We start from the raw sequence: 14,257 nt of genomic DNA, 5'->3' as shown, positions 1-14,257 counted from the left end.
TCTCTTCAGAGAATTGAGCTTAAGAGAATAAACTCTATTCATTTCTATTATGATATCTAGGGCCTTTAGACTTTTTGTCCATAATTCTCTTTTGACTTAGACAATAGTTTATTGGTCTATTTGGATTTCAAACCAAATTTCTTACATACAATCGTCTAGAGATTCGCCTCGTACATACGAATTATTCATTTGTAACTATAGAAGTTACTATTATGATTTTCTTTCTTTTCATATGAATTTACATCTTTCAGTAATGAAAAAGATTAATAATTTTCTTAAATAACACTCTTACGTATGGTATTTCAGGACCAAACATATACGAGCGTCTTAAATAAAATACTTTAAGGATCTTTATGATAACATTTCAGTTTTAGATCTCCAGTTTAGAATACATAAAAACAATATAGTATTGTCAAGAGTTTTCTTTCAAAATATAATTTTTCTATAACTCTTCAGGAGTTTTGATTATATTCAAATCATGATTCTATTGATTTATAATCTCTTGATAAATACAAATGGATACATTTGTTAACCTTATAATATTTCATATATCCCATAAAATAGTTTGTTTCAATTCGATCGAATATGCAGAGTTCCCGGGAACATGATTTTGATATCATCAATCCTTCATGGATTATACTTTCAGGGATTAACATTTTTCAAGTGGATTGTTTTATTCAAGTTATTCCTTTATTACCAGACTATAAGGAACTTGAAACTAGTTGCATCTACCATATGAAATTATGTCTCTTCACAATCAATTTCATATTGATCATTCTTTGTGTGCAACGGTTCATTTACATCTCACTTGTTTTACACCTTTTAGTGTATGGACTACTGGTCCAAATACTTCTCTATTTCACAAGAAGTTTATATCTTTGTCTATTGCATCTTTTTGATTTGGCCAATCATTTCTTTGTGTACACTTTTCAATAGACTTTCTTTCATGATCCTCTTTCTCATTTATTATATCAACTGCTACTTTGCATGTATAATATCATCGACGTCAATTTTCTTATTGGTTCCATTTTGTTTCATACATGACATAACTTATTGAGATCTCTTCATTTGTCTCAGGTACCTGAATTTTCGTCAGTCATGTTTAATTTCTCTTCTGGAGATCATACAAAACTATATTGCCTCGTTTTGACCATTATCAATATATGCTCCTTTTCATTTACGAGGATTTATCTTGGGAACCAATCTGTTTACCACGCTGCAGGCGTGACTAGCAGTTTGATATTGTTCTTGTAGAACATTTATTCTTATTGGAGCATTTACAGCTGGTATATGTGACTTGATCACTATATTTATATGGGTCGTGTCTGGCAACTGCTTTAGTAAGTTTTGAAATGAATTATCTTTTGGACTTCTATTTCACATTGTGTTTAGCCCGAGGATCAATGATAATTCATTTCAACTTATTTTCTTTTCCAGCTGTTTATTTTCTCCCCTTTATGTTGGAAGTACTAACTCACTTTTAGAATTCATGTATAGCCTTACTTATATTTTTCGGGGATGGCTCTGGATTCTTAAGTGTCAATAGAGATTTATATCCAACATATATTTCCAACTTCATTTGAAAACACATCTTCATTTGAAGCTCTGTGGCGGAGCAACATCCAACATTCTTAGATGAAAATGATTGGTTTCTGATCCTATACCAATGATAGGGAGAACTAGTGAATATTTATTGGCTTGATGCGAACCAGTGTTGCTCAAAATGTTTAGCACTTATCTCAGTGAATGTGCTATAGTCGTTAAAGACTTTAAGAAGTGAATTCACCAATATTATAAAAATGCATAGTGGGTGATCAGTCCACTAACATCTTCGTTATTTATGCCAATATCTTATTTTGGCTGGTGAAAACCATATTACCCTTTTATCTTATGGGTAAGCAACATATGTCAAATCATTCGGAAGAATCTTTGGGTTCTTATATGACTATGCATATGACCTATATATTCGCATTATTAATGAACCGAAATGGTCTAACTGATTCATGCCAAATGTAAACTTCTAGTTTACTATACATTTATCTTCATTATACTAATCTTTGTGTAGTACAATATATAAGAGGCTGTAGATATTTTCTCTAAAATACTTATACTGCTTTGAGAATTATTTCTGATTGAAATGTATATATCATTTCGTTTGCTTATTGTCTCAACATAAGTGTCTCAAAATCTTACGGATTTACTTTGAGAAAAATTCATCAATCTTACTTTTAGTGTAAACATAATCTTCTGGATGTTTGACTTATCATAAAAAGTGAGATTCTTTAACTCTTCCCCTCGAGATTATAATACTACAGGTTTATCAATCTCGAATGTATCTCATTTTCTTAATTAACAACATATCCTACATGGGTTATGTATTTTTCGTAGATCCTTTTAACTTTTGATACTTATAAAAATACAATACCTTAAGAACTTTAAATTGCATTCTTAAGAACTTTAAATTAAATTTTTATGTGCAGTAATACTATGTATACTTCTGGAGCATCATATATATCCTCTTTTTAAGCATTCTATAAGTTTTTACTACCTTGTATTGTACACACAATAAATTTTCTTTAATCTTCAGATGAATTCATAATTTCTTTTCCTTATTACCATGTTTATTTTCTCAACTTTAAGTGAGAGTATGAGTTCTATAAAGAAACTCTTTGGACCTTGACCTCATTTATGCTCACGTCTAAAACCACTATTTATGAGTTTTTTAAATGTCATATTTTCTTCAGGAGAATGAATCATAATCAACTAGACGTGATTTATCAATAGATATTTTTCAATATATATGCATCATAAAAAAATTTCTTGAAGAAATTTTACTTTTAAACTTAACATCCAACATTGTTGGCTTTATTTACAGACTTCAGGTCTTGTGATCTTTAAATGCAAAATACAAAATGAGCTTTAGGTAATCACTTCAGGTGATAATACATTTTTTATATATATTATTCTCCAAAATTTATGGATCTTTTAGAGTCAAGCTTTAAACTTAAAATCTTCAATATAAATGGTAATAAAATCAAAATATTTCAAATATATATAAATATGTATTAACAAAGGTGTCTTATTATATCAGAAAATAAATAAAACTTTCGTAGTAATTATTATATAGACTATATTATTACTCTCATGCTTTTTAACAAAGTTTAACCTATCAATCAATTTAATGAACAAATTTATATCACTGCCAACTTCATGCAAATTGATTTATCTAATCAAGTTTGTTAAACTTGTATATAAAGCATAAAAATACTTATCTTATAAACAGAAGTATATCGGCGATGAAAGTTTCAGCTGTTCACGTTTCTGAATTGGCTGATAACTTGTACATATCTTTCCGAGAGAATACACAATCCTGAAAACTTTAAATTTTGCTCATATAAACATGGCCATTACATTAGTAAATATCAACGTATAATCCAAATTCTTTTATGATATTAGACCAAAGACTAATCGACTACAAAACTAACCGATTACAAATAATTTCTTTTATGATGTTAGACCATGAATCATAAAGTATGTTTCCTTAATACCATTAAACCATGAAGCATATTAAAGTATAATAAGCAAAATTTAATTCATCAAATAACTATTATTCTTACATATAGACAAGCGTTGATATATATATATATATATATATATATATATATATTTTAGAATTTCGCAATTTTAAAATGAACCATTTATTATGAACTTCATAATTTAAAAACCGTTTACATTAATCATGCAAGCAATTACAAGGAGAAGCGATGTAAAGAAAATTAAACCGATATTCATCTTAAATTCACTCGGAGTAAATTCTCCAACGAATAAACCATAAATAGAAACACAAATAAAAATGGCATATAAAAACAAAAGTGCGCGAATCATCTTTCTTGAAATGAAAAAATCGGAGGAGAGCGATTTGAATTTTTTTTTTTTTTTTTTTTGAGAGAAGATGAAATGTTTTGGATGATGAAATGGAGTGAAAATGAGTTGTATTTATAGATAAAAATCACTGTTCATGACCGTTGGAGAAAGGGGAAATTTTTGAAAATTTTTCTTTGTGACCGTTGGGGTTAAATCGAGTGCACTAAAAATCAGTCTGAAAATATCGTATTAAACGATCAATCAAATCTATTAAATTTCATAAAATTTTGATAAAAATAAAAATTATGGTGAATAAATATTTTTTGTTATGATAATAAATTATGCGACGGCTCAGCCGGTCAATGCAGAATAATAAATAAATTATACGGCGGCTCGACCGACCAATTAGCAATAAACAAAATATAAGGTGGCTCAGCCGACCAGTTAACAACAAACAGAAAATAAAGGCGGCTCGGCCGTCCAGTTAACAACAAACAGAAAATAAAGGCGGCTCGACCGTCCAGTAAATTAATTAAAATATTAATAAATAATATAGGCGGTATTCCGGCCATTATAACTTAATATAAATAATAGTACAGGCGGTATACCGACCATTATAGCAGAGTATATATGATACAATAAATTTTACCGAATTGCAGAACGATCGTGCTGATAACGTGTTATGAAATAACTTATAATTTATAGTATCGAGAAATTTAAATAAGAGTAGAATTTAATACCTTAGGAAGCAAATAACACTAGTATAAGGGAGAGAGTTTATTATAAGAATGAAGAAGAAAATGTAATGATTCTTTGATTATAAACTCTTGTTCTTGTTTTTTGGTGTACAAAAGAGTGAGATGAGTGATGGTATTTATAGTGAGCAACGATACATAAAATAACAAAGATGGTGCTTGATTTGGTAAATGAGTGGTTGATCATAGTGCTTGATGAGTAGATGATCATAGTGCTTGAGTTGGTAAAGAAATAAAGAATCATTTCAAAGTTTATCATATAACATAACTGAAAAAAAACATCATTTTTTGGATTTAGCTAGTGATACTGTACGCCTGCCATAGTCAGTGGATTATCACGTGCGTTCATTCTATCTATAGAGTACATCATCCGATGGTCGCTGGAAAGTCAATTAAACCTTTTTTTTTTATCAACATACTATATTATCTAAACTATTAAAATTGAAGTACAAATAGTACTTACCCCTAACTTTTGCCAAATAATTACATCTGACTGCCACTGACCTTAAAAATCTATCCTTTTAAAATTTTCCTAAATCACCGTAAACAAATTGACGTCCCTTATCCTAAAATAACTTGTAACTAAACTGACTGCATTATGTGATATATTTACCATTTTGTATTTCATATGTGTATCACGTTTAAAACCGGTACACTCCATTATTAATACTTCTAATTTAATTTAATTCATACTCTAAGTACATAGTTTTGAAACCGATTCAATCCATGATAAACATATTATTTAATTGTAGTAAGATTCTAAAAACATTGTGTTGCACCGTGCACCGTGCACCGTGCACCGAACCTGAATTTGTATTGGTTTGTTTCTTCTTCCCTACAGAATGACTACTTCTACTTTATCTCTCGACCTACGAATGGTATACACTATACAATTTAAAATTTCCAATTATTAAACTAAACCGGGATTGGATAAAAGAAACTGAATCGGCCTTACCAAATAATTTTGGTATTAAATTATAAATGTCCTTCGAATATGGTATATTCAGAGTATCTGCTAAAAATATATGTAGATTTTGAAAATAAACCGTTTTCGTCAACCTAAGATCACGCTATTACTCAATATCACACCAAAAACCACACATATACTAACTTTAAGATCGATCTTCCAAAATCACGTAATATCTAACTTATTATCTTTCCTAAATCTCAACTTTATTCCAAGATTTATCCTTTAGTTCAAAAAATTTAGGTATACTTGATAGACATCTTAATAATCAATGTTTTTGGCCTATCTATAAATAAGAGCAATTCATTACAAACTATAGAAATAAACAACAACAACAACGCAAGATTATTGTTCTTTAATAAATTTATTTTAATAGAAATTAATTTTAAATATGTTTATATATTTTATGTATTTATAAATTTATTTTATTTGTTTTTAAGGGATGCTAAGATTTTAGAATTGGAAAAAAATTATGACCCATCCCTATATTATTTTAGTTAGGAGATTTAAAATTTATATCAGAATATTTTATTAACTTTTAATTTTAATTATAACTGCAAAGATTAATTTTCAATCTAACTTTATGTTTAAATATTACTAATACATAATTTAATATAAACAAGCTAAAACATAAAATAAATACCCGTCCGGTCGGACGGGTCAAGGTCTAGTATATCATTAAAACTGAAAGAAAATTGGGAGATTAACTCCGTATACCCCATGCCTCCTTAAATGAATTCTCAATACCTTCTCCCTATTCTTTTTTTTAACACTGAATTTCATTAGATAGAAGAGATAATCTCATCCCCAAACCAGAGATGAGACCAATACAGAGCCATCCACACAGTCTCAAAGCAAACCAAAAGTCAGAAAAGTAAAGCAGAGAAAGTTAAAAAAAAGCTGAAAACAGTAAATAAACACCACCACTAGGCAGCATAATAAGAAAACAACTTAAAAGCTGAGACAGAGAGAAGAGAAGCTATCAGACCAAAGCCAAACACTTCAATGTCTTCGTTATCCTGCAGCAGGAACCACAGTGGTAGCTCGCAAAGCCGTGGCTGAAGCTTCTTTGATAAGCAGATCGTTTAGCCACAAAGGTCCTCCTGATGCAACATAAGACTCAGAATGGTTGTCCGATGTCACACTATTAGCGATCGACTTAGCAGCTAAATTTCTCTCATTCTTAATAACGTTAACACTCCAATCCTGGAAAAGCCTCAAACGCTCTACGATGGCAGAGATCAGAAGATGAAACTGAGGAAATAGATCTGGTCGAAGAAGAGCCATCCGAAGATCCAAAGCGGAGGTTTCAAAAATCACACGTTGAGAATGGTGAGAAACCATAGATTCTACTGACCAGAGAAGGGCATGAAGCTCCGTAGTAAGCGGAGATGCTAGTCTTGTGAAGGCCCGTCGGCTGTGTAAAAGTACTTTACCCTCCTCATCACGAAGTAGCCAGGCAGCTCCACTCAGTGGCGCATTAAAGGTCCAAGCGAGGCCACATTACATTTAAGCCAGTTAGGAGGAGGGCGCAGCCAGCGAACCTCATCAATAGAAGCTGGAGCCAAAGGGGCTTCCAATGCTGTACTAGGCACCATAGTTTCTCTCCATACTTCAGCATCCATCATAGCTTTATCAAGAACACTAGCCGGAGCAAGTCTTGTATGCTCAAAACAGAACTCATTCATGGCTTTCCAAATATGCCAAAGAACCCAAGGAAACACTTGAGCAACACTTGGAGACAGGTTTGTCCTTTTGCTGCATCTCAGAAGATGATAAAGATTAAGGAAGACTGAGTTCGACCAAGAACCCGAGGGAGGCATAGGGATATTAGAGCCTGCCCAAACATCTTTTGTGACAATGAAACAATACATGTACAATATCCTCAGGGCCCCTGCCCACGCTGGGCATGTAGGATTGATGTTGATACCTCTCGTACGTAATAGAGTTCGAACAGCCAAAGCACCAGAAAGGATTCTCCACAGAAAATTCCTCAGTTTTGGAGAGGTTTTGGTTTTCCATAACTCTGTCCATAACTTCTTTTCAAGAGGATACACTGCAGGAACCGTAGGGTTGAGGCTTTCCTCTGCAATTTCCAGGAACTTATACCCACTCTTGGACGTGTAGGTACTATCTTTAGTATATGCCCATATTAGCTTATCCCTCCTATTGGGGTTCTTCCTTGTTTTGAGTATAATCTCTGCATCACAAGGACTGAAGGTTTGGCGAATCAGGTTCTCATTCCATGCACCCGTTTGATGATCAAAAAGATCTTCCACCTTTAGTGTAAGATCAACCACCGAATCAGCTCTGTAGTTAGGAGAACGTGGGACTTTGTCAATAATCCACTTATCCCACCACACATTAGTTCTAGATCCATCGCCAATGGACTGAACTAAACCTTGCTTGAGCAATTCTCGGCCATGGAGGATACTTCTCAATGCATAAGAGGGCCGCGAACCTAGACTGCTCTCCATGAAAGATCAGTTCCTGAAGTATCGGTGCTTAAGCACACGCGCTACTAGCGAATCAGGATTGCTCCAGATGCGAAATGCTTGTTTCCCTAGTAAGGATTGATTGAACATCTCGAGATCCTTGAAGCCCAAGCCACCTTCACTTTTGGATTTGCATAATTTCTGCCATGATACCCAAGCAATTTTCCTCCTATTAGAGCCACTGCTCCACCAGAACTCTGTCATTGCACTGACAAGGCGAGCACAAGTGTCCTTTGGAAGGCGGAAGCAAGTCATAGCATAGATAGGCAGAGCTAGACAAACTGATTTCAACAAGATCTCCTTACCCCCTTGAGATAGAGCTTTTGCGAACCAACCATTAAGCCTCCCATGCAGTTTACTCCGAATGAAGCTGAGCAGTTGTCTTTTCGAGCCACTAAAACACTCGGGGAGTCCCAAGTAAGTCCATGCACCTCCTTCTTTCTCGATGTTCAAGATTCCTTGAATCTCAGTCTTGACATCAGCCGGGACTTTGGCTCCAAAGATAACAGAGGACTTGAGAGGGTTGATCATCTGCTCTGAAGCATCCCCATATCTTTTCAGACATTTAACAATCTCTTCTGCTTCCATTGCACTCGCCTTACACATCAGCAGGCTGTCATCTGCAAACAGAAGATGATGCACTGCAGGACGAGAGGCGCCTAATTGGATACCATGAATCTTGTCCAAATCAGCTGAAGCATTTAAACCGTTTACAAGAGCCTCCGCACATAAAATGAAGAGAAAAGGAGACAAGGGGTCCCCTTGACGAAGGCCCCTCTCTGGTTTAATGAATCCGTGTGAAGCCCCGTTTATTAAGACCGAATATGTGACCGTGCTCACGCAGGACATGATCCATCGAACCCACTCTCGAGCAAACCCAAGCCGCTCCAATAAAGTCTCAAGAAAACACCACTCCACTCTATCATATGCCTTAGACATATCAGTCTTGATAGCCATATTTTCATTATAGACTCCCTCCTTAGTACGAAGAGCATGAACCATCTCGTGAGCTATTATGATGTTGTCTGATATTAACCGGCCTGAGACAAAGGCACCTTGCGTTTCAGAGACCACCTCTGGTAAAATAATCTTCAGTCTATTACTTAAGACTTTGGAAATAATTTTATACTGCACTGAGCAGAGACTGATAGGCCTGAGATCCTGCATCCGGTTCGCATTTACCACTTTCGGGATGAGGCTCAACTGGGTATGATTCCAACCTTCTGGTAGCACCGCCGTATCGAAGAAACTCTGGACTTCCTTAGTGACTGCCGGGCCCACTATATGCCAATATTGGTGGTAGAAGTTCCCAGTCAACCCATCTTCCCCCGGTGCACTACCTCCATCAACACTCATGGCTGCCTTCCTAATTTCCTTAGACGAGACTGGAGCAATAAGGTTAGCATTCATTTCCTCTGTTATGCGACTCTGGAAGCCATTAAACAAGAGGTCTAGCTCATAAGGATTAGAGCTTAAGAATAGCTTTCTGAAGTATTCAGTAGCTATATGTCCTTTAGAACCTTCAGAAAAGTGCTCCTCCCCAGCTTCGTCTAGCAGCATGAGAAGCCGGTTCTGGACCTTCTTTCCCTTAACCACATTGTGGAAATACTTTGTATTACGGTCTCCTTCTTTGAGCCATTCTTCTCTGCATTTTTGCCTCCAGTATCTCTCCTCCTCCATATAGGCCTCCGCTAGTTGTTTCGTAATCCTCTTAAGCACCGCTCGTATCGGATAAAGCTTGGAAACCTCCCTCTCCAATGCAGCTTTGAGTCGCAGTATACGCTCATGAAAATTAAGATCAGAGGTCTTTTTCCATCTGGATATACCTCTCCAAACCTGAGAGATGCGATCCATAATGCTCATTGGATCACCTGAATCTCCCCATCCCTGAACGACCACTTCTTCAAAACCTTGACGGTGAAGCAAGCGATTATTTAAATAAAATCTTCCTCGTTTGAGTTCCCTTTGCTCCAGAACAAAGCCTATCAGCATATGTCTATGGTCAGAGCCCCACATATCACCATATTCCACACTCGATCTTGGAAACAAATTGAACCACGCATCGTTACCAAAGCACCTATCAAGGCGGCATTGAACCCAAACCAACTCTCTCCAGCCTCCCCACGACAGGGGATTACCCGAACTGCGTAGCTCTCTGATCTTGCAACTTCTTGCCATATCACGAAAGCCCCAGAAGCTGGATTCTTCTCTCACAGCACCACCTAATTTGTCCTCATTTGACATCAGTTCATTAAAATCACCAGCTAGCAACCAAGGCTCATTCCTCCTAAGCCCAATCTCCACTAATCTGTCCCACACCTCTTGGCGTCTTTCTCTCACTGGATCACCATAGACACATGAGAGAAAGAAAGACAATGAACGAACTGAAACCTTCAAGTCAATGATTCTCTTGTCACCTGAAAGAATCTCAACTCCATAACTGCTTTTACAAAAAACCGCCAAGCCTCCACTAAGGCTTAGAGGCTCAACCGTGTAGATACCATCATAACCCAATCTCTGTTGCAAATCAGAAATGTAACCAAACTGCTGCTTTGTCTCCATCAAAAACATAATATCCGGAAAGTACTTACGACGCACTTCCCGAATGATCTGAACTGTCTCCGTGCTTCCTGCACCTTGACAGTTCCAGCACCAAACACTCATTGGGGAGGCAGCGGCTTCAAACTGGAAGCCACCGTAGGTTCTGATGTTCTTGGGTTTTTGTTGTCTGACGCAAGCATAGGTAAAGTAGACTTCCTCTTCGAGCTCCGCTGAGAAGGTTCGAGAGATGTACCCACTTGTTCTTCGGCCACAGCACGATCAGTTGTATTCATTTTCCTCTTCCACGCCGTAGGTCGTTTGCGCACTACTTTCCTTTGACTCAGATTCCCAGAAACACGCCCCTCCGACAAGGGGCCTAACTGAAAACCCGTCGAAATCAAGACGGGAGTAGAGAGAGCAGAAGCATGCAAAGAAGATGAGTCTGGTTCCTCTTCATGGGTGGCATGCATCTTCCCAGACAATGCCATAGCCTTTTCAGATTGACATTGCAAGAGCTGAGTGAAGGATGGTTCCTTGTAGCTAAAGACATGACCTTTGCCCTTATCCAAGTCTCCTGATATCCTTGTGAGACGCATAGAGGATTCTGCTTCAATTCCTTGTCTTACTCTTTCAATTCTAGCCATCATTTCTGTTGGATCAGAATGCGAGATGTATTGCATAGCCCTCCTCAAGTATTGTTTAGAAAGCTCTGGGAATAAAGGTGGAAAGCCAAGGGGGCCATCAAAGGGCTGAATCGAATGAGCCAGAATTCCTTTACTTTGTCCTCTCTCCGCTTCCACCGTAGGAGCAGGGGAGGCTCTCCGATCGGTTAGAGCACCTTTCTTCAATAAGGGACAACGAACCTTTTCATGCGTGAGGCGCAGACAATGGAAGCACCTCTTGTGGATCTTCTCATAGTCAAACTCAATAGTAACCACTTTCCCAGGAGTACTCAGTTTACGAGATGCTTTCAGAGGCTTAGTATTATCAAATAATACTTGAGCCCAGATGTAGTCCTTAGTATGAGATACCTTAGGATCATAAGCAATCTCCTCCACTTCACCGATCTCTGAAGCCAATTTGAACATTGTCTTGACCGTGAAGAAATCCACCGGAATGTGTCTGATGCGAATCCAGAGGCTCATATGTTGAAGGAAGTTCTCCGGGGGAAAGGAAGACCATCGCTCCAACGCCATTGCCCAATGATTATACGACCAAGGTCTGTCCTTCAGGACATTCACTAAATCCTCCTCACGCTGAAACACAAATTGGAACATGTCGCGAGAGAGAGCAATACCACGGACTCTACCTTGCACACGCCACGCCGTTGGCATGTAGTCAATCATCTTCTCCATCGACTGACAATCCGGGTTAAGTAGGCGGCCCAATAAACTTGTTTCATTCTCATCAAAGACTCTGTACTGGGGACTATCAGGGAGGACCAAAGGTTCCTCATCATCCTGAGACATCGCCCCAATAGCTTTGTGAAGGAAGTCAGCCATGTTCGCCGCAGATACGCTGAAGTTGTTCGCGAGGTCACAGCGGAGGGGGAGATTTTGCAGAAGTAGGTCAAGAATGATTAAAGTGAAACTCCCACTAATCACGCTATATTCAGCCACAATCTTAAGCGAATTCATTCCAAGATGGAAATACTTGATTGATACGAGAAGGAAAAAAGGCAATTTGATCCAAAAAGGAAAATTTCTTATTGATTTGATTGAAGATATTAGCGAAAAAGGAAAATAGAGATGCACTTTCCAACAGTAGGATACCGTTGCCAAGGGCCGGTAATTGAACTTCACTCACCTTGAGGAAGAGAAAAAGGAAAGAGAGGATTAGAATTAATTCCACCGAAAATCGCCACTAAGGGGAGAGAAAAAAGTAAAATTTTGATCAAGAGATCTTAATTGAAACCTTCTCTATTCTTCCTACCCTTTTATTTTTGCACTCCCAAACTAGCCTTTCATTTATTTCTCCAATTAAATAAACCAACCATAATTCAACTACCTACATGGTCCACAAAACAACATTAACCAATCAGATTTCTCCTGGCCTACATGTCTCCTTCTTCATCGTACAACCTATCTTCCTCTCATCCTCCATAAGCGATTTTTGAAGCTCAAAACCAGGAAATTTAGGTTCGCTTTCGATGAATTTTTTTATGATATTACATTTAAATATCGTGTATATGAAGGGTAACGTTAAAAAAATAAGGTTTGATGAAAATTTGAGAGATTAAAACATATTTCAAAAACTGTGTTTAGGGCTTTTGGGACTTTTTTACGTCCATTTTTGATGAATTTTTTACTGATATGTTATTAAAACAAGTGTATATCTCGGCTAGTGTAAAAAAAAAGATTCAATGAAAATTATGAGAGATTAAAAAAGATTTTGAAAACTGTGTATATAGATTTTGGGTATATTTTATGTGTGTTTTGATGATTTTCTGTGTGTAATTTCATTTAAGATGAATTATACATCATGGGTAATGTAAAATCCTAACAATATCGTCCTAAAAGCGGATTAGTTATACAAGGATAAGTTCTGGGTATTACTGGTATAACTAATTTTACTAAAGCACAAATATTTTACTGGAAATACTAGGATTTCTAAATTGATATTTCTTACTAGTATTTCTAGTATTACTATGTATAGTACTGAATTAAATTAGTATTAGTAAGAAAAGATTGTACGGTGTGATAATGATAATTCTAATGATATACTATTTTATTTCAGGAAAAATGCAAAATCCGCATTGCACAATTATATGTTTTGATTATGGAGGATATTATATGAAGGATGAGGCTCAAATAAAATGGATCTCAGGAGATGGTGAAGGAGAAGATGAAATTCACACGATTGTGTTGAGGAAATCAATGGAGGAGATCACTTACTCTGGTTTGGTTGAGCGTATTTGCAGAAAGATAAAGGTAGATGAAGCTAAGGTGCAAGTGAAGATTAGTTACTTTCCAATGGTATTGTATTCGTGCAAGCCATCATACATCTGGAATGATGAAGACATTTTTTGTTATCTACTGCAAGTAAATCACAAGATGTGTAGAAATGTTCTACATGTGGAGATCATCAATGAAGAAGTGCAACTTTCAGAAGAGGATGATGAAACTGACGGCTATGTCGGTATATCTGATAGAGAGGCTATAGAGGCTGGTGATGAAGATGAGACTGAGAATGATGAAACTGATGCCTATGTCGGTATATCTGATAAAGAGACTACAGAGGCTGGTGATGAAGATGGTAATGGTGGTCTGCTCACTTTTCACGAAGACATTGAGATGCATGATGGTGTTAATCAGAGACGGGATGATGGTATGGATTTGGTTATAGGTCAAGAATTTATAATCAAGGAGGCAGCAAAAGTTCTTATTCAAACGACATCATATCAGAAATATTTTGAATTTGATATAATTAAGTCGGATACTAAGAGATTTGTGGTTAAATGTCGAGGAGCCAAAGATGGGTGCGAGTGGTTTGTGCGAGTTGCAATGTTAAAGAATTCAGATATTTGGACAGTTAGAAGTTACATCAAGCAACATACATGTTCTGTCGTTACAAGTAGAGCTGCTAAATGGGTGGGCCTTCCATTGGTTGCCCATGTCCACAATTAATTGGGCTTT

At 36.4% G+C, this 14,257-nt stretch overlaps 1 protein-coding gene across 1 annotated transcript; it reads right to left on the bottom strand.

The window, feature by feature from the left end:
- Positions 1-10,741: 10,741 nt before the first annotated feature.
- On the bottom strand, positions 10,742-12,259 carry LOC106398024. Its single transcript, XM_013838625.2, has one exon. It carries the CDS (start codon positions 12,257-12,259, stop codon positions 10,742-10,744), a length of 1,518 nt encoding a protein of 505 aa, XP_013694079.2.
- Between the last annotated feature and the right edge of the window lie 1,998 nt (positions 12,260-14,257).

This window comes from Brassica napus, chromosome C9 (assembly GCF_020379485.1).
Source record: "Brassica napus cultivar Da-Ae chromosome C9, Da-Ae, whole genome shotgun sequence".
In the NCBI taxonomy this organism is placed as follows: domain Eukaryota; kingdom Viridiplantae; phylum Streptophyta; class Magnoliopsida; order Brassicales; family Brassicaceae; genus Brassica; species Brassica napus.
The sequence above is the reverse complement of the archived record's forward strand: the minus strand, read 5'-3'. Positions and strand labels throughout refer to the sequence as shown.

Coding starts and splice junctions, on each gene's coding strand:
- LOC106398024 (XM_013838625.2), bottom strand. CDS start 12,259: ATGAATTCGCTTAAGATTGTGGCTGAATATAGCGTGATTAGTGGGAGT.